This window comes from Schistocerca piceifrons, chromosome 2 (assembly GCF_021461385.2).
Source record: "Schistocerca piceifrons isolate TAMUIC-IGC-003096 chromosome 2, iqSchPice1.1, whole genome shotgun sequence".
NCBI classification, from domain to species: Eukaryota; Metazoa; Arthropoda; class Insecta; order Orthoptera; family Acrididae; genus Schistocerca; species Schistocerca piceifrons.
Window position 1 is genome coordinate 446567035 of NC_060139.1, and position 20451 is coordinate 446587485.

Here is a 20451-nt window from a genome sequence, read left to right on the forward strand (position 1 = left end):
AATGGGTAGCTTTGAGGGATGAAGTAGTGAAGGCAGCAGAGGATCAAGAAGGTAAAAAGATGAGGGCTAGTAGAAATCCTTGGGAGACAGAAGAAATATTGAATTTAATTGACGAAAGGAGAAAATATAAAAATGCAGTAAATGAAGCAGGCAAAAAGGATTACAAACGTCTCAAAAATGAGATCAACTGGAAGTGCAAAATGGCTAAGCAGGGATGGCTAGAGGACAAATGTAAGGATGTAGAGGCTTATCTCACTAGGGGTAAGATAGATACTGCCTACCGGAAAATTAAAGAGACCTTTGGAGAAAAGAGAACCACTTGTATGAATATCAAGAGCTCAGATGGGAACCCAGTTCTAAGCAAAGAAGGGAAAGCAGAAAGGTGGAAGGAGTATATAGAGGGTCTATACAAGGGTGATGTACTTGAGGGCAAAGTTATAGAAATGGAAGAGGATGTAGATGAAGATGATATGATACTGCGTGAAGAGTTTGATAGAGCACTGAAAGACCTAAGTTGAAACAAGGCTTTGGGAGTAGACAACATTCCATCAGAACTACTGACAGCCTCGGGAGAGCCAGTCCTGACAAAACTCTACCATCTGGTGAGCAAAATGTATGAGACAGGCCCAATACCCTCAGACTTCAAGAAGAATATAATAATTCCAATCCCAAAGAAAGCAGGCGTTGACAGATATGAAAACTACCAAACCATCAGTTTAATAAGTCATGGCTGCAAAATACTAAGGCGAATTCTTTACAGATGAATGGAAAAACTGGTAGAAGCTGACCTCGGGGAAGATCAGTTTGGATTCCGTAGAAATATGGGAACACGTGAGGCAATACTGACCCTACGACTTATTTTAGAAGCTAGATTAAGAAAAGGCAAACCTACGTTTCTAGCATTTGTAGACTTAGAGAAAGCTTTTGACAATGTTGACTGGAATACTCTCTTTCAAATTCTGAAGGTGGCAGGGGTAAAATACGGGGAGGGAAAGGCTATTTACAATTTGTACAGAAATCAGATGGCAGTTATAAGAGTTGAGGAACATGAAAGAGAAGCAGTGGTTGGGAAGGGAGTGAGACAAGATTGTAGCCTCTCCCCGATGTTATTCAATCTGTATATTGAGCAAGCAGTAAAGGAAATAAAAGAAAAATTCAGAGTAGGAATTAAAATCCATGGAGAAGAAATAAAAACTTTGAGGTTCGCCGATGACATTGTAATTCTGTCAGAGACAGCAAAGGACTTGGAAGAGCAGTTGAACGGAATGGACAGTGTCTTGAAAGGAGGATATAAGATGAACATCAACAAAAGCAAAATGATAAAAAATATCAAACTGTAAGATGTGCAAAAGTCAAATTGTTTCACTGAATAGTTTTCTTAAAATTGTATGATAAGTATTTCACAGCAGCTTCACCACTGTTTTTCAACATGGGTAGCAGTGTTAGGAGAGCAGTGCAGTGGCAACAAAACACAAAATGTTGAGAGAATGTCTGTAGCAGTCAAAGTGTTAAATAAATAGTTTAATATTCCAAGGAGTAATTTAAAATTTAAAAAAAAAAAAAAAAAAAAAAAAAAAAAAAAAAAGAAAAAAAGAAAAGATTGTAGCAGTGGGAACTGAACCCAAACCAGTGAATTGATAGTTGGTGTTCATGGGTACTTGGCCATGACATGGTTACATTAGCTGCTCCTCAAGAATCTCTCATAGTCTACACTTGCATAGTATGTTACATGCAGTTTCAGAGAAAAATACTGACCTTGCACCATAAACAACATAGAGCTCATAGTGCCTGAAGGGATGATATCATATCAGAGCATGCACAGTTGAAAACACAGAGCTGTGTCCCTTCTCTGAGCTGATTATAGTGCAGCTGATGGTCAGTTCAGTAGTCAACACTGATTTCTAGTTATCACCAAGACAGAGAGCTACAGAACATGCCTTTGTCCATTTTATTGAAGAGAATGACCTTAATGTTAATACAATTTATGGATCACACTTGAAGAGAAATACTGTAATTTTAATGCAATTTCCAGACTGCATTTCATGACTTAAGTGCAATATTTATGGTGTGCTGAAATATATTAGCATATTATGACCAACTGCCACTGACAGCACTTCAAAGTAATAACTGATAATGCAGCACTGAAATAGTTACTAGGACTTAAAGATCCAATGAGACATTGAACTTGATGGGTGTGGGGACTGTGTGAATTCTATTCTGAAGTAGTACATTGACTAGTTAAATCATACAGGAATCATGATGGCCTCAGTTGCAAAATTCACACCACAGAACATGCCGGTATGAACATATATGAATGGAGAGAACCATAAAGCATTGACCCAGATTGTGAGCAGTTCACTATGCAGCCATAACTCAGTGTATAAAATGGAATACTCTACAGGAAGACAAGATGTGGGTTATGCATAGAGCTACCAGAAAAATTACAAGATGCTGAGGTAGGCTCATGTTTCAATTTTATCTGGACACAGCAACAACAGAATGCAGAATTGTGCAAAATTACTGCTGGACAACATGTAAACAAGACATCAATCAGTAGGTAAAAAACTATCCCCCCTGCACTAGAAGAGCAAAACTCAGTAATAAAAAAATTACAATTAAGTGGTTACCAGTGACATTAAACCATTTCTGATGATTGGCATGGATATACTCAGATAATTTGCTCAAACACCAAAAGGAAACTATTGTGTGCAGACAATAATTGATCATTTTTTACATTTCATTTCCATGATAACAGTACCTAACCCTCAGACAGAAACTGTGGCACAAGTGATGGGTAATTTAAGTTTGGAACACACAAGATAGTAATAACTGGCCAAGGACCAAATTTTATCTATGATTTAATAAAGAGGTTCTGCTGAGTACTGTGCTTTAAGAAACTTACAACCAATGCAGGCAAACTGAGAATGTCCACTGTGTGGTAGGAAAAATTTTCCATTAATACATTAATAGTCATCATACTGAATGGAATGGGCCTTATGTAATGGCAGCATATAACTCAAAAATCCATGAGAGAACAGTTTATTCCCCCTATGAAGTTGCTTTTGATCAGAAGATGCCAGGCGCTTTCGAGCAATATAAGAACTTTCCAGGAAAAAATGTGTGATCAGGAAAAAATTTCTTGAAAAAATTAAAAAATATTTGGCACCAGGTGAAAAAGATGAATGCAAAAGCCTTGGAACAGGAGGAAAATACCCCTAATCAAAAATCAGTATTACCAGAGTGTCGCATCAGGCCGTGTCCTCCCCAGTCCCTATGAAGCCAAGACAAAGACTAAATAATTTTTTATGTGTTACCAAAGACCCTACCAAGTGTAGAAGTAATGTCACTTATTTGTGTTAAACTACAACTTCCAACTCATGCCATGGCAGTTAACATAAAAATATTTCCGCCCCTTATAAAAGGACCCTAGAGGTGCTGCCTCCATTTCTGGCACCAGTTTCAGAAGGAAGAGAGTGCAGTGCTTAGAGAAAAAGGAAAAGAAGGGTAAAAGCAGGTAAGAAAAGCAGGACACTCCTACAGTTAGACTGACACATCACTTTGCACTTAAGTCATGAGAAGGAATTATAAAGTAACAAGGAATTTCTACACTGTTGAGCCAAGCTAGTCACCATCTACCCTACACAATGTGTACACAGCATCCCTTGGTCACATGAGTTCACCTTGTTCAACCCCAGAAATCTGCAACAGAATTTCGTAAAGAGATAATCACAGACAAAACATAAGCCTTCCAAAGAGGTGGCCTGCATTGGTATGTCAGAATGGTTCCTTTGAGAGGGCACAGTCAACTTCCTTCCTCATCCTTCCCTAATCTGATGGGACCAATGACCTCGCAGTTTGGTCCCCTCCCCTGAATCAACCAATCAACCTGCATTGGTTATGCAAACCCAGTGGTTATTGTTTTCAGTTGTTACAAGTGAGGACATTACAGAGGCACACAGTGCATAGAGCTACAGGGTCAAGGTTACTGATCAACAGCACCTGATGTGATACTTCTAGACCAACTTTTCAATTATTTGCCTCCATCACTGGAACCACCAATCTAAATGTCAGCCATATTTTAATTTACCAACCTGACTTACCCTTAGAGATCCTAGCCACTAAAAATCTGATGTACTTGAATAACACTTTAGACCGGACACCACTTGTCTCTGCAGATCAGATGTTATCTGCACAGAATGGCCACATATCAAGGGAGTACCTTTTAGGCCACTTGAAAAAGTATCATTCTGAACATAAGTGCCAACTCATAACCACAGGAACCTCAGCATCAGCTGTCTGCATGATTTTAGCCATAATAGGTATTTCATACTATCACTTCAAGTGGAATGTTACCCAAAATCTGTCCCTGCCAACATCCAACCTACTGGTTCAAACCAGTAATAACCATGTCAGTGGGAAACAATCTTACAGATTCAGATTCAGATTCAGATTCAGATTCTTTATTAGTCATTCAGCATTGTTACATGCAATAGACTTCGTCAGTTCACTTAACTTATTAATTTTACAAAAAAAAAAATTTTTTACACATTTAAGTTGATATTAGGCATTTCTAAAAATTCTTCTAATGAATAGAATGGATTGGTTAACAAGAAGTTATGAACATTGTCTTTAAATAATTTGTCAGGTTTGATTGACCCATTTTTAGACAATTTGTTATATATTTTAATTGCCATATACTTATGACTATTGTTAGTTTTGGCTAATCTATTTTGTGGCAACAGCAGAGAAGTACACGTTCTTGTATAGTAGCCATGTCTTTCATTTGTTACACTTAAATTAGGTAGTTCAGCAAGTATGTAGTTAACACTGTCAAGAATATATAAATTAATTACTGTTAAAATTCTATATTTAGTGAACAATGGTTTACAATGTGTTCTATTATCTACCTTAGCCATTACTCTGATTGCTTTCTTCTGGATCACCATAATTTCATTTATTTTTCTGCTGTTTCCCCAGAGTATTAACCCATACCTTAAAACAGATTGAAAAAAGGCAAAGTATGCTGTCCTTACATACTCAAATGTCACACAACACATCAGTCTCTTCAACAAATATATAACTCTTGACAACCTAACCACTATGTGATCTACATGAGAGTTCCATGTTAGACTGTTGTCAAGTACAATACCTAAAAACTTTGCCTTTTGTTTTTCTATTTTTGTAGACTTTGATAGACTGAACCACATATTCTGGGTCTTTTCCTCATTTAATAGCAGACCATTGGCATTAAACCATGATGTTGCATTTTCTTTTGCCAATTTCATATCACTTACAAGGTTATCAAGTACATGGTTTACAGATAGAAAAGTTGTGTCATCTGCATACATATATGTCTTTACATCTATATTTCCTGGTAAGTCATTTATGTGTACAAGGAAAAGAAGTGGTCCCAATTTAGATCCCTGTGGCACTCCATGTTGAACCTCGAGTATGTTTGACAGATGACTTCCTGAACTCACCACCTGGTTCCTTTTATTGAGGTATGATTTGATGAGTTTTAAACTTTTATCACATATTCCATAGTACTCAAGTTTAGAGAGCAGAAGTGAGTGGTCAACACAGTCAAAAGCTTTGCTCAGATCACATAAGGTTACCTGTGCGTGCACATGGTCCTCAAATGCTGCTAGAATGTCTCTGACTAAGAGCTCTATGGCATGTATAGCTGACCTTCCTTTTCTGTAACCAAACTGTGATGCACTTAACATACCATTTAGTTCTAGGTACTCATACATCTGCTTATATATTATGCCTTCAAAGACTTTTCCTAGTACTGGAATTAGTGAAATTGGTCTGTAGTTTGCAGGATCTGATTTGACACCCTTCTTAAAGACTGGAGTTACCTTGGATAGTTTGAGAGGATCAGGAAAAAACCCTTCTATGAGACACAGGTTTATAGAATACGTTAATGGTGCTGCAATGTAATGTATGATTTCTTTCAATAGATTGTTTGACATATTAAAAATATCTGTACTGTATGAATTTTTCATTTCTTTGACTATTTTAAGAACTTCATGTTGGCATACCTCTCTGAAGTGTTTCAATGATGATCCGGCCCTATTATGATTTGGGTTTTCTCTCTTCAGATAATCTATATATGTTACATTCGGTTTACTGATCAGCTTTTTGATATCATCAGCACAGCTTACAAAATATTTATTGAATGTATCTGCTGGTATTGGGACTGTCTTGTCGAAGTTTCTGACTTCACCTTTAACAGTATTAATTACTGACCAGGCTGTTTTGCATTGGTTTTTACTATTTTTTATGAAATTTGTGTTGTATCTTAGTTTCGCTAATTGCAACTCTTTCTTATACAGTTTCTTAGTGATTTTTTCAAGATCCTTAATTTCATTAGAATTGTTTACTTTGGCAAGGCGCTTCAACAGCAGTAGCTTATTTTTTAGATTCTCCAGTTCTTTGGTGTACCAAAATTTACCTTTTCTTGTTTTATGGTATTTCTTTTGAACAAGATGGGCTTTTAAAATACCTGTTAAGTAATTGTGGAATGTTTCATAAACTGTTTGGGCACTGGAATCACAGTTTTGAAATAATTTGTCCCAGTTTGTTATGCTCAACTGGTTTGTGTACAGAGGAAAGAATCAATGATGAGCAAAAAATACATGTGTGAGCCAAGTGCTAGTGAAGTCACAATGAAGTAAAAGTAGTGTAAAGGATTATGTGTAACTGTGAGTGAAGTAGTGGACACAAAGTGTAAATGCTTGTAAATAAATCAGTGTTTACATTACAGCCAGTTTCCAATGGTAATCTGGAGACCAGGCTTTTCTTAGGAGGAATGGACTCTAACAGTACTTGGAGCGAATGGTAGAGAAGTAGGAAATGGGCATTGATTGTTGCCAGACACCAAGCTGCCTCATCAGCACCCTTCAGCAGCAGCAAGACACTTCTCAACACCTAGGGGTCAGACTTTAGAAAGCCACTCTGGTTTGATGTACTTCCATGTGATAAAAGCCACTTCAGTCATTGCTTCAAAACATTTCTACATGACTTCTGCAAAGTCAGGTGCAAGCAACTGCATTGAAACTCCCCAGGACAGCCATCATTGTTGAACGGCTGGGCAGCATTGCGGCATGCAGCCTGTGATGATCAAGGCCTTACTGATGATGCTACCACCACTAATGTTTCCAGGCTTAAACGTCTGCCCTCTGCCTGATCACTTGGGCATTTGGACAGCACACCATCTTGCCACCTCCATGGAATTACGACACAGAGTATCCTGAGAGCTCTGCATTGCTTAGGTTCAAATGAGGAACACTCTCACCCTGTGTTGCTGGTGTGAGTCACTGCCATACGTATTCACTGCAAAGCAGCCACATTGGGCCAGGAAACTTGACCCTACAGCAATAAAGTGGCCACAGGGAGAGCACACGTCAGCACTTCCACCAGCAAGGTCAGACCAGAAACCAACATACTGCAAAATTCTATGAGCATGTATTTGTCTTGCTCTCCATCAATACCAGCAACTTCTAAGTACAATGATTGTTAACAGACTGCAATAAAAAAAAATCTGCAAACCCCTTTACAGAATTCATGTAAGAAGTGTGTCTTCTTTCTGTATTCCATTATAGCTGCATCAAATCAGCCTTTGGAATGAGAACTACCTTCACCACCACCACCACAACAACAACAATAACAACAACATAGTGCCAACTTCATTGTAGTAATAAACAAAAAGCGGTTGAAGATAAAACAAGAAACAGCAAATGCACAAGCATCAAAAGTGCTACATATTTTTAAGTGCAGGAATATCAGTCGTGTTTGAAAACAATAAAAGAAGGACAATGTTAAAAAGGTGTAAGAAATCACAATACATGTAAGAAATGATGATAGAAAGTATTGTGAGCCAGTTAAATCATGGGAAAATATAGTTTCATTAACAGCCAAATCAGTATCAAGGTGTGATATCTAAGGCATATGTGGAAGACAGAGAGCAACTTTTGCCCCAACAATTTGGCTGCAGATCAACTGAAAAAAGAAAAATATAAATATTTGGTTGTCATTACAGTTCCCATGAACTCTAAAGTATTCCTTCTTTGTTTAACAACTGCTGAAATGTGCTGCTTATCAGTGAATCTACTTCTTATCTTTATTCTCACTTACAACAAAGTCAGAGTTGTCTTACACATTTAACAATGGCCCTGTGACCCCCATTAAATTAAGTATCTTTGAAACTTACTGAAGATATGTGTCCAATTACACTAGATTATTTAATATTTATGTTGATGGTGATGGCAGAATGTATAGGCTATAATCCAGTTTCAAACTTAGCCTTCACATGGGAAGATCTTATGGATTACAGATTGAAGAAGAAATACAGAATTTCAGTGCATTGAAGATTGTCATAATGAATGAAGTGAGCCAGTGGTTAATATGTTAAGGCTGATTTCAGGGAAGTGGGCCTGAAATCTTTTGTCAGACCTTCTAGATTTATATTTTCTGTAGAGCCTGCACATGATGCAAGATGAGTTCACACACCTTACAGTGATCAATAGCATTGTCAGATACAAAGTTCATTTGGTTTGCAGATGATACAAACATTATTGTAATGCATATCAAGTATAATTTTAGGTAGATTGGTTAATGAAATTTTAAAGGATATTAATAAATGGTTCCAAGAAAATTCTTTGTCACTAAACTCTGAAGAAACACACTATTTGCAGTTCAGAACTTATAAGATGTTTCCCCTGAGAATATTTCTAAAATATGATGAGAGGCAGATAGAAGAGGTTGACAGTTTCAAATTAGTGAGTTTACTGATTGATAATAAATTCAACTGGAAGGAGGATACAACAGAACTGCAGATATGGCGAAACAAATCTTTATTTTGCACTGTGGATGTTGACAGACACAGGTGATATAAAAATAAAATAGCTAACATACTTCACTTACTGTCAATCCCATCATACAGGATCATTTTCTGAGGGAACTCATTGAGCCACACTGAAGTTTTCTGAATCAATATGCATGTAATAATTTCATCATTATTTAAACTTCAATTTTAAACTTCCCTAAGTCTTTCAGTTGGACACCTTAAAACATTGCTGATGTAACTGATTAAGTAATGAGGCCTCCAAATCAACTCACAGAGGTACTGTAATCTTATACAGTGGCTGTGTAGTGTGCACTTCATTGGCTGTGTGGTTTTGTGTGTGAATATGTTTACTTTCTGCTAGAGGAAGAACCAGAGCTTGAAAGGTAGCTAATACTGTGTTGTGTTATGTGTGTCTATGCACTATACCTCAGTCTGCCACAGATGAGTAGCTGCCTTTCCTTTATTTTAGGTACAGTTGAAAGTGGAGCTTTATATGTTGTGAATGTCTGTAACAGGTTACCAGTAGACATCAGGCAGACATCAAAAACAAAGTAAATAAAACCATATTCATGACTCCTTAAACAATTTATGAGGACATTTGGTTCGGGGTTGTAGATTCTGCATAACTTTAATGTTTATTTTAAAAAGGTTTTGATTTCTTCCCATATGTAGACAGCTGATAGCTATCAGACATCTTGTTAGACCACATTCATATGTATAGGTACATAATATGCCAGCAAAAAACCTCTCTAAATGAAGAAGCTTCAGATCTAATTATAATGAAGTCTCACTAAATGAGCAAGGCACAGGAACACTTAGTGACATCCTAGCCAAAAGCAAAGGAAAATGTATACTCCCTCTGGAAATCAGTCTCCCAACAGCAGAACTAACAGCCTTTCTATTGGGTTTCTGAAATTCTTAGCAACAAGTGGTAGAACTAATCATCATATTACTGAATGTCAGTTCAAGTCTTCCTCTCCTGAAGCATTTATGTAGTTAAAGGTTTACTGTGTGTGATATAAAGGATTTGTTAACATTATTCCACAATGGTCAACATGTCAATCACTACTGAATAAAGGCATGTTACAATATTAAAGGAAGCAAAATGATAGACTTTTGGCTAAGCAGTTCCCTACCAGTACAGATATTACTGATTGTGTTATTTCTGGTGAGGAGTTACAGCACAGCCAGGGAATTCTGATGCAAAGAATGACAGAATCTCTTGGGATTAGATATAAAAGTTTACATACAAACATAATCATTGTTGCTTTTGTGTCACTAGTATGACAGCTGCCAATATCCATGGAGGTTCAGAATTGCCATTGCTTATCTGAGTTTCAATCAGAGCTGCTTCAAGAAACATCTGCATTGCATCAATCTTATACCATACCCACTGTGTGAATGCAGTGAAGAGGATGGTAATCACGCCTGACATGGGTGTGTAAATCGAGTAGTTTGACAAATACTCCATTGCAGGACCTGTGAAAACTGAACTGCCACCTAATAGCTTCAGTAACTTTATTATCAGAAAAAAACTGTGAGGTCACAGGAGAGAGTTAACGACACAGAAGAATAGAAACTGTCATAAGCCAGTTAACATTGGTGTCCAAGCATGGTAAAGGTCAATTATTAATAACTAAGTGAAAATGCTGTCAGGTTGTGACTTTCATTGATAAATGTTGGAAGCTATTAGACTTTGCCTGAAAGTAAATGCATAAACAAATCAAGCTGATATTGCATTTAAAGCTGATACTGCAGTACAGTAAAATATGGCAAATTCTTATGCTTTATGTTTTCTTTTGCTGCAACATGATGTGGCTCTACCATTTGACTCATGGTAGCAACTATACATGTATATAACTATGTATGTATACAGGGTGTTACAAAAAGGTACGGCCAAACTTTCAGGAAACATTCCTCACACACAAAGAAAGAAAATATGTTATGTGGACATGTGTCTGGAAACGCTTACTTTCCATGTTAGAGCTCATTTTATTACTTCTCTTCAAATCACATTAATCATGGAAAGGAAACACACAGCAACAGAACGTACCAGCATGACTTCAAACACTTTGTTACAGGAAATGTTCAAAATATCCTCCGTTAGCGAGGATACATGCATCCACCATCTGTCGCATGGAATCCCTGATGCGCTGATGCAGCCCTGGAGAATGGCGTATTGTATCACAGCCATCCACAATACAAGCATGAAGAGTCTCTACATTTGGTACCAGGGTTGCGAAGACAAGAGCTTTCAAATACCCCCATAAATGAAAGTCAAGAGGGTTGAGGTCAGGAGAGCATGGAGGCCATGGAATTGGTCCGCCTCTACCAATCCATCGGTCACCGAATCTATTGTTGAGAAGCGTACGAACACTTCGACTGAAATGTGCAGGAGCTCCATCGTGCATGAACCACATGTTGTGTCGTACTTGTAAAGGCACATGTTCTAGCAGCACAGGTAGAGCATCCCGTATGAAATCATGATAACGTGCTCCATTGAGTGTAGGTGGAAGAACATGGGGCCCACCAATCAAGACATCACCAACAATGCCTGCCCAAACGTTCACAGAAAATTTGCGTTGATGATGTGATTGCACAATTGCGTGTGGATCCTCGTCAGCCCACACATGTTGATTGTGAAAATTTACAATTTGATCATGTTGGAATGAAGCCTCATCTGTAAAGAGAACATTTGCACTGAAATGAGGATTGACACATTTTTGGATGAGCCATTCGCAGAAGTGTACCCGTGGAGGCCAATCAGCTGCTGATAGTGCCTGCACACACTGTACATGGTACGGAAACAACTGGTTCTCCCGTAGCACTCTCCATACAGTGACGTGGTCAACGTTACCTTGTACAGCAGCAAATTCTCTGACGCTGACATTTGGGTTATCATCAACTGCACAAAGAATTGCCTCATCCATTGCAGGTGTCCTCATCATTCTAGGTCTTCCCTAGTCGAGATTCATAGGCTGGAATGTTTCGTGCTCCCTAAGACGCTGATCAATTCCTTCAAACGTCTTCCTGTCAGGACACCTTCATTCTGGAAATCTATCTCGATACAAACATACCGCGCCACGGCTATTGCCCTGTGCTAATCCATACACCAAATGGGCATCTGCCAACTCCGCATTTGTAAACGTTGCACTGACTGCAAAACTACATTCGTGATGAACACTAACCTGTTGATGCTATGTACTGGTGTGCTTGATGCTAATACTGTAGAGCAATGAGTCGCATGTCAACACAAGCACTGAAGTCAACATTACCTTCTCTCAATTGGGCCAACTGGCGGTGAATCGATGGAAGCACAGTACATACTGACGAAACTAAAATGAGCTCTAACATGGAAATTAAGCATTTCCGGACACATGTCCACATAACATCTTTTCTTTATTTGTGTGTGAGGAATGTTTCCTGAAAGTTTGGCCGTACCTTTTTTAACACCCTGTATAACTGAGATATTAGAATCTGCATCCAGTTCCCAACAACCAACCAGTGTGGTGAAACAAAGTAACCACATGGAGCTCATATGTGGTGCAGTGGTGGTGGAAACAGGTAGTATTTCCAGATGAGAGTGATGAATTAGCAAAGAGTGTAGAATGCTTACAATGCATCATGACCAGAATATTGGATCACTGATAGTGATGTTTTTTGTAGTTTGGAGAACTACAGGCCTATTAGAGTACAGGTTAATTAGCAATGAATATAATGACTGAAATGAGAGAAAAGTTGGAAGTAGGAAGGGAACAGAAGATTCAAGACAAGAACAATAATGTTGAAAATCAGATAACTTCAAATGGCACTTGATGGACTAATTCCATTCATTTATTTATCAAACTCTGGTTGCCTTATCAATGAGGACAACCTTCAAGGATGCAGAATGAGTCAAGGTACACATTAACATAAGACAAAGATATAAAAACCTAATCTGTATGCTGTATTAACAACAAACTATCAGTGCATGTCTTAATGCTATTCACAGATATTATGTTATTAAATTAGTAGGAAAGCTGGTGCTTTGATAAAACCTGCTGTCTCCTCAGTTGTGTTATATACAGTAGTTGCTGTTTGTCTGCCATGGGTGGCTTAATATTTACTTGATTACTACGGTATGTTTCAAAGAAAATGTTTTTACTTCTATAAATATAGAGTCCTATTTACTGAACATCATTACTTGTCGTACAGCTTTGTAACAAACACTGTCACTTGTCACGTGGCTAACAGAACTCCCTGAATTGAGATATTCAGGTAATTTTTAGAGAATGGCTAATAGGGTATCTTTTTGATTTTCTTTTGAGCTGTTAGAAATTCCTATTTTCTTGCTTTATGAAAGGTGGAAACTTGTTGAACATCTGACCATTAGGGTAATAACTTCATTATGAACCTTGGACAAGGAAGCAAAATACACGTGAAAATTATTCCTGTGTCTTGTATTGTGACTGCATGTAACGCGGTTCAGTTGAAATTGTTTTTTTATTACTAGCACCAAAAACCATTAAAGATTAAATTTATGGGGATGTGAGTGTAAGAATTCCAAGATCCTTAAAATGGCTTTTACAAGATGTACAACTATCTACTTTACACAATACTCTTACTGCTAACTTCTACAGAACAAATACATTATTTAATTTAGGTGTGCTGTTCCAGAAGATAGTTCCATAAGACAACAGAGAGCAAAAATATGCAAAATAAAGCAATGCTCTTGCAATTGGGCAACACAGTGGGAGATGCATTTAAGTACATAACATGATAGTCTGAGCTTCTTGATTAGTTTATTTATGTGTTGCTTCCATTTTAAAATGTTATCCTAATGTCTACTTCTGGTGCTAATGGCCATTATTGCTGATTTAGCTGCAAACAACTTGTAGATGTTTTCAGCTATCACCTGAAAATTATCTACTAAGGCTGAGTCTGGACCCTGATTGGTATGTTTGTATCACAAACATTACAGTTTTTGAACCACCATTTAAAGTTGTTGGAAGAGCATTTCTTTTGGTTAGAAACAAGAGTGGGCACAGTAGCAATCCTTTTGGCACTCCACATGTTATTTTTCTCAAAACTGAGGTTACTTCCATGCCTGAGTTCATCCTCATATAAGATACTTTAATCCCAGGAGTTATACACTCTTTATTCTTTCTTCTGTTCTCAAGTTTGCCATTTTATAAGTGGAAAATGAGCTTCAAAGTGCTACAGGAATACATTTACAAGAGAGTTAAATTTTACATTAACTCTGTCTGATTTATAAATTCCTCACTAGTGTTCGTCCCATAAATGCTTTTTAAATACTGTGATTGAGTCATTGTTTATGATTCTACAACATAATACTTTTCTTCTAAGATCTGTACCTAAATGGTCAGTAAATTTCCCACTCACACATTGCTGTGGCTCAGTCTTTTTCAATGGGAAAGAAAAAGCCCACATTTCTGATATGTACAGGATTTGTATATAGATTGTAATCTCCTTCTCCCCTCTCCCCTGTCTCTGTTCAGCTTTTTCTGCATCTCTCTTTTTCCATCTCTTCCTCCTTCCCCTCTCACTGTCCATCACATCCTGCCCCTCTCTCTGTCCATCTTCCCCTTCCCCTCTCTCTCTCCATCTTTCCCTGCCATCGATCTCTCCTCTCTCTCTGTTCATCAACTCCTCAGCCCTCTCTCTGCCCACCTACTGCTCCCCCTCTCTCTGCCCATCTACACCTCCCCCTCTCTCTATTGATCTTCTCCTCTCACCTGTCTCAGTCCATTTTCTCCTCCCCCCTCTCTATGTTTATCTTTTCCTCCCTCTCTCTCTCCATCTCCTCCTGCCCCCCCTCTCTCTCTATTTATCTCCTCTCCACTTTCTATGCCCGTTTCCTCTGACCCCTTTATCCATTTTCTCTTCCCCCCCCCCCCCCCCCCCCTCTCTCTCTCTCTCTCTCTGTCCTTGAGCATTTGAGCATTGTTTACTGTTATTGTAAATTCAGATACTGTAGCAGTATTCTAAACATAAGCTGATAAGCCATTATATAGCCTATGCCTGTCTCATAGTTTGTTAGAGTATTGCGTAAAAATTTTAAGTAAATCAGGCAAGAACTTTTTGAGATTTTTGGTATTCAAACATTGCAAGGAATTTTATTGTAGAAAATAATCCAAAGCCATACATCAGTAACTCTAGATGTACTTAATCAGTATCATCTGACAGACAATCAGTATTAAAGTCTTTATAAATGATGTATTCCAAAGAAGTCTACATAATCTTATTAAAACTGTTTCTAGTTGTGTATGATGCTTAAGATACTTCCTGTCGATCGTGTGTAAACTGTCAGTACTACAAGCATATATGTTTCCCATTATACTATTGTGACATTACATTCAAAAAATTGTTCAGCACAACATTCATTAACATAAAGGACCTCGGACTTGACACCAACTTTTTTTGCATACATAACCACTCTCCTTTCTTCTTATTGGTTCCATCAATATGAATCTGTTTAGTTTCAGTGAGTTTCATGTGACATTCTGTTATGCACAACAAATCTACTTGTATTATAACATGATTTTCATTTCCAAGATCCTTCCACAAAGAACATAAAGCACAGCTGACATCAGTATGCCCTATACTTGGCTTAAAAATACAAGATACCTGGTAGTCACTACCCAAAGAGTTCTGAACCATTTCTGACATTCCTCTCGTGTGACTACCACCAAGCAATAAGACCTTCTTGGTCACCACAAACTTTCCTTCCTAGGCTTAGCTTGCACCTTATGCCTTATACTGTCAGACGGATTTGGAATTTCTTGGGTTATCAGAATGTTTTTGTCTTAGTCTCCAAAGCAATTAAGCTATTGGATATGTTACAGCTATTGGATACAGCTGGTCTAGACCTAATATTACTATTACACATGGCAGCATGCAGAATTGTTAACTTTCATTGTGCCACTGTCAAATCAGCTCAAAGTTTCAAGATAAGCTGCTCTTTTCTTAGTATTGTATAGCAGTAGTGACAGTCATGGCATATCTGGAAATGACTAACATTATTCCTCATGCAGGTTGCATTTCAGTATCACACATAAAAATAATGCTGGCGTTCCCCACACTGATAACCACTTTTGATGATTCTGTGCAAATCTGCACACTTGACTATTGTGACAGCCAAGGTATTTGGTTAAAAAGCTTTGTTCAAAGAAAGGTAACACATACCGGAATAATAAAACCAATTTTTCAGATTTTTAAAAATAATAATAGTTATTTAGTAACAATTGCATTGTTTAATTTAATGTAGCCTATCTTTTAAGTTTAAATACCAGTTTTTATCATCATCATCATAATTTAAGCCTGTGACTGAAGACAAAAATATGCAAATACATAAAGATAAAACAATGAAATGATCAACTCATCTAGTACCTGAATCATAAATAAATAGAATGTAACATCACAAAAACTGATTACATATGTAAATACATAAAACTGCAACCTGTCTCTTTTTTGAATAGTTATTTATTGTTCCATGAACTGGTTTTCAAACCTATTCGGGTTCATCTTCAGATGGTTTTCTGGAATTGCTATTTCTAGCATAGTAACATAACTTCCAGAAAACCATCTGAAGATGAACAGTAACATAACTTCCAGAAAACCATCTGAAGATGAACCTGAAAAGGTTCAAAAATCAGTTCATGGAATAATAAATACTAGTCAGAAAAGTGACTGATAGCAGCTTTATGTATTGACATTCAATTAAAAGTCACAGGCTCTGAATTATTCATAATAGGTAAGTGTAATCTGATTATGTGTGTTTATTCACTTACTTCTGTCTTAGAAATTTTCAATACTGGCTGTTGGATCTACCTCTTCCAGGGTCACTAAAGTTCTGTCTATCCACCTCATTTGCAGATGACCTCTCTACTAGTTGGTTGATGTGCTAATACTCTGTTAGGAACAGTACCCTCTGCTCGGAGAACATATCCTGCTCACTCTATTCTTCTTCATGCAGTCACTCTCCAGATATCAGCTTTCTTAAACTGCCAATACAGATCTACATTTTGCCTTCTTTCCTGTCTTCCAGTTTCTGTACTGCATACCAGACTATTAATTTTCCATGAAATCTTCTTTTCAAATGCAGGAATGTACTCCTCCATTGTCTGTGCCATACCCATGTCTCATGACCATACAATATAACTGGACACACTAGTGATATATACAGCTGTATCTTGCTTTCCTGGGATCCAGTGTGTAACATATATAGATGGTTTAAACTATAGTCCACCCAGTTCACATTTATTATTCTTTGTCAAATTTCCTTCTCTGTTTCACTTTTATTTGACAATAATCACCCCTGGTAGTTGAATGTTTCAACTCATTCAAAATTGCAACCATCTATGCTGATGGCATCCATATAATTTTGTCAACAAAATACTACCAAATACTCTGTTTTTTCATTACTGACCAGTAACCCTAGTTTACTTACTTCTAGCATAAATCAAGATGTATCTGCTGTCACTTCACTCAAAGTTTCACCCACTATCACCAAATCATCTGCAAATGCAAGGATCATCTCACTTCCAGTGATCTCCATCACTCCATTACTATCAACTGCACATCTCACATTTTCTTCAGTGGAGCAAGCAGATACCTTTGGAAGATACTTTGACAGAATACTAAATCATGAAAACCAAGTAGAAACCAAAGAACAGTAGGGAGGCTAGCAGGGAGGAAGGGGGGGGGCGGCGGGGGGGGGGGGGGGGGGGGGGAGGAAGGAGGCAGTGGTAGTAGAACTTAGTATACAGCTTTTGGCAGAAATATGATTAGTTGAGGAGATCCCCACAGAATGGAAAAGGCCAATTTTATATGCAGTTTTAAAAAAGGATGATGTCATGAACATGTATAATTACAGAGAAATCTCACTGCTGGAGACAGGGTATAAATTTTACACCACTCTTGATACTGTTGTTGTTGTTGTGGTCTTCAGTCCTGAGACTGGTTTGATGCAGATCTCCATGCTACTCTATCCTGTGCAAGCTTCTTCATCTCCCAGTACTTACTGCAACCTACATCCTTCTGAATCTGCTTAGTGTATTCATCTCTTGGTCTCCCTCTACGATTTTTACCCTTCACGCTGCCCTCCAATGCTAAATTTGTGATTCCTTGATGCCTCAAAACATGTCCTACCAACCGATCCCTTCTTCTAGTCAAGTTGTGCCACAAACTTCTCTTCTCCCCAATCCTATTCAGTACCTCCTCATTAGTTATGTGATCTACCCACCTTATCTTCAGCATTCTTCTGTAGCACCACATTTCGAAAGCTTCTATTCTCTTCTTGTCAAAACTAGTTATCGTCCATGTTTCACTTCCATACATGGCTACACTCCATACAAATACTTTCAGAAACGACTTCCTGACACTTAAATCTATACTCGATGTTAACAAATTTTTCTTCTTCAGAAACGATTTCCTTGCCATTGCCAGTCTACATTTTATATCTTCTCTACTTCGACCATCGTCAGTTATTTTACTCCCTAAATAGCAACTTTAAGTGTCTCATTTCCTAATCTAATTACCTCAGCATCACCCGATTTAATTTGACTACATTCCATTATCCTCGTTTTGCTTTTGTTGATGTTCATCTTATATCCTCCTTTCAAGACACTGTCCATTCCGTTCAACAGCTCTTCCAAGTCCTTTGCTGTCTCTGACAGAATTACAATGTCATCAGCGAATCTCAAAGTTTTTACTTCTTCTCCATGAATTTTAATGCCTACTCTGAATTTTTCTTTTGTTTCCTTTACTGCTTGCTCAATATACAGATTGAATAACATCGGGGAGAGGCTACAACCCTGTCTCTCTCCTTTCCCAACCACTGCTTCCCTTTCATGCCCCTCGACTCTGATAACTGCCATCTGGTTTCTGTACAAATTGTAAATAGCCTTTCGCTCCCTTCCAGCTGCCACCTTCAGAATTTGAAAGAGAGTATTCCAGTTAACATTGTCAAAAGCTTTCTCTAAGTCTACAATTGCTAGAAACGTAGGTTTGCCTTTTCTTAATCTTTCTTCTAAGATAAGTCGTAAGGTTAGTATTGCCTCACGTGTTCCAACATTTCTACGGAATCCAAACTGATCTTCCCTGAGGTCCGCTTCTACCAGTTTTTCCATTCGTCTGTAAAGAATTCGTGTTAGTATTTTGCAGCTTGATACTAAGCTAACCAAAACCATTGCTCAGAGGAATTGTAGGCAAATACCAGTGAGGATTTATCCTGGAATACTCAACCACTCACTGTATCTTCACACTGACACAAATGAAGTAGAAGTTTTATGAATATGATAAAGACCTACACTTTATATTCATTGACTCCTGGCAGGCATACAACAGCATTAATTGGCCAACACTATGAAAGATAATGCAAGCATTCAGCATACCACTGAAGTACATTAGGCTGTTTGCACCCTATTACAATGATTCCAGTGCCAGGTTGCAAATCAGTTGTCAGCACCCTTCGTAGTTAATAATGGGTCAAAACAATGTGATCTTCTGTCACCATTTCTGTTCAGTATTGCACTGGAGATATGTACTTTACATAATGAAATTTACTTACAAAAGAAAAAGGAAATTATTCACAGAAGTGAAGTATATTAAAAATAACTAAAATTTCTACCTCTGTTGTCTACTAAGATAGCTAACATCACTGTTTGACTTATTGTTCCTTGAATAGCATTTCAGCCTTAGTTTCTGTCATTTTGTGGATGTGTAGAATCATCACATCCTGGTATTTTGTCTGATTATCAGTACTTTATTGTATCAATACTCACCTCAATTCCAGTTTATTTTGTTATGTGCCCTATTCTAACACAACTTTTATTTTCAGTTTTGTGAAACAAAATGACCAGAAGGCTGCAAGTGTATACCTAATAAAAGCTACCTCTGGATGCATTTCATTCTGGATAAGTATGCTGAAAGGTACAGAAACTTATTCTTTTCAGTGTAATAAGCTATTTGATGAAAGTAGTGGGTGGATTAATGAATGTTTTTGCATTAGATGCAGAAATGCAGAACACAGAATACACGGTTACAGAATACTTTCTACTTAGAGAACAAAGTTGCTGGTAGCTTTCACACAGTTTTTTGAACAATATCCTTTATAAACCAAGGATGTAAAGAAAACATCCAAGTCAACATTTTTTCACAAACCATTTTTTTCTAAATATATGAAATAATTAAATATGTAGTGGCCATTACTTACACAAGGCAAAACATTTAATACTGTTGATACATACATGTATCAGCAGTAAAGCAGTGCAGTTTCAGTTGCCTGACACTGTAGTCATGTGTGTGAGTTGCTTTCGCGTGCGTGTGTGTGTGTGTGTGTGTGTGTGTGTGTGTGTGTGTGTGTGTGTGTGTGTGTGTCTGTCTGTCTATTGTTGGTGAATGCCTTAACGGCCAAAAGCTATAATTGTGAGAGTCTTTTTGTTGTGCTTATCTGCAACTCAGCATCTCCGCTATATGGTGAATAGCAACAGGCATTACATGCATTGAGTAGAAATAATAGTGCATTGAGAATGGCTAGCTTCTAGTTGAAATCTAGATCTCCACAATAAAATTTAAAAAGGATGACTGATTGCTGCAAT

At 37.6% G+C, this 20451-nt stretch overlaps 1 protein-coding gene across 1 annotated transcript in view; it reads left to right on the forward strand.

Moving 5' to 3' along the window:
* LOC124775462 (ATP-binding cassette sub-family C member 5-like) overlaps nucleotides 1–20451 on the forward strand; it is a 375967-nt gene that overhangs the window by 267745 nt on the left and 87771 nt on the right. The window contains exon 17 of the mRNA XM_047250294.1: nucleotides 19692–19783. Coding sequence (XP_047106250.1) covers nucleotides 19692–19783 — 92 coding nt within the window. The remainder of the gene's footprint in view (nucleotides 1–19691; nucleotides 19784–20451) is intronic.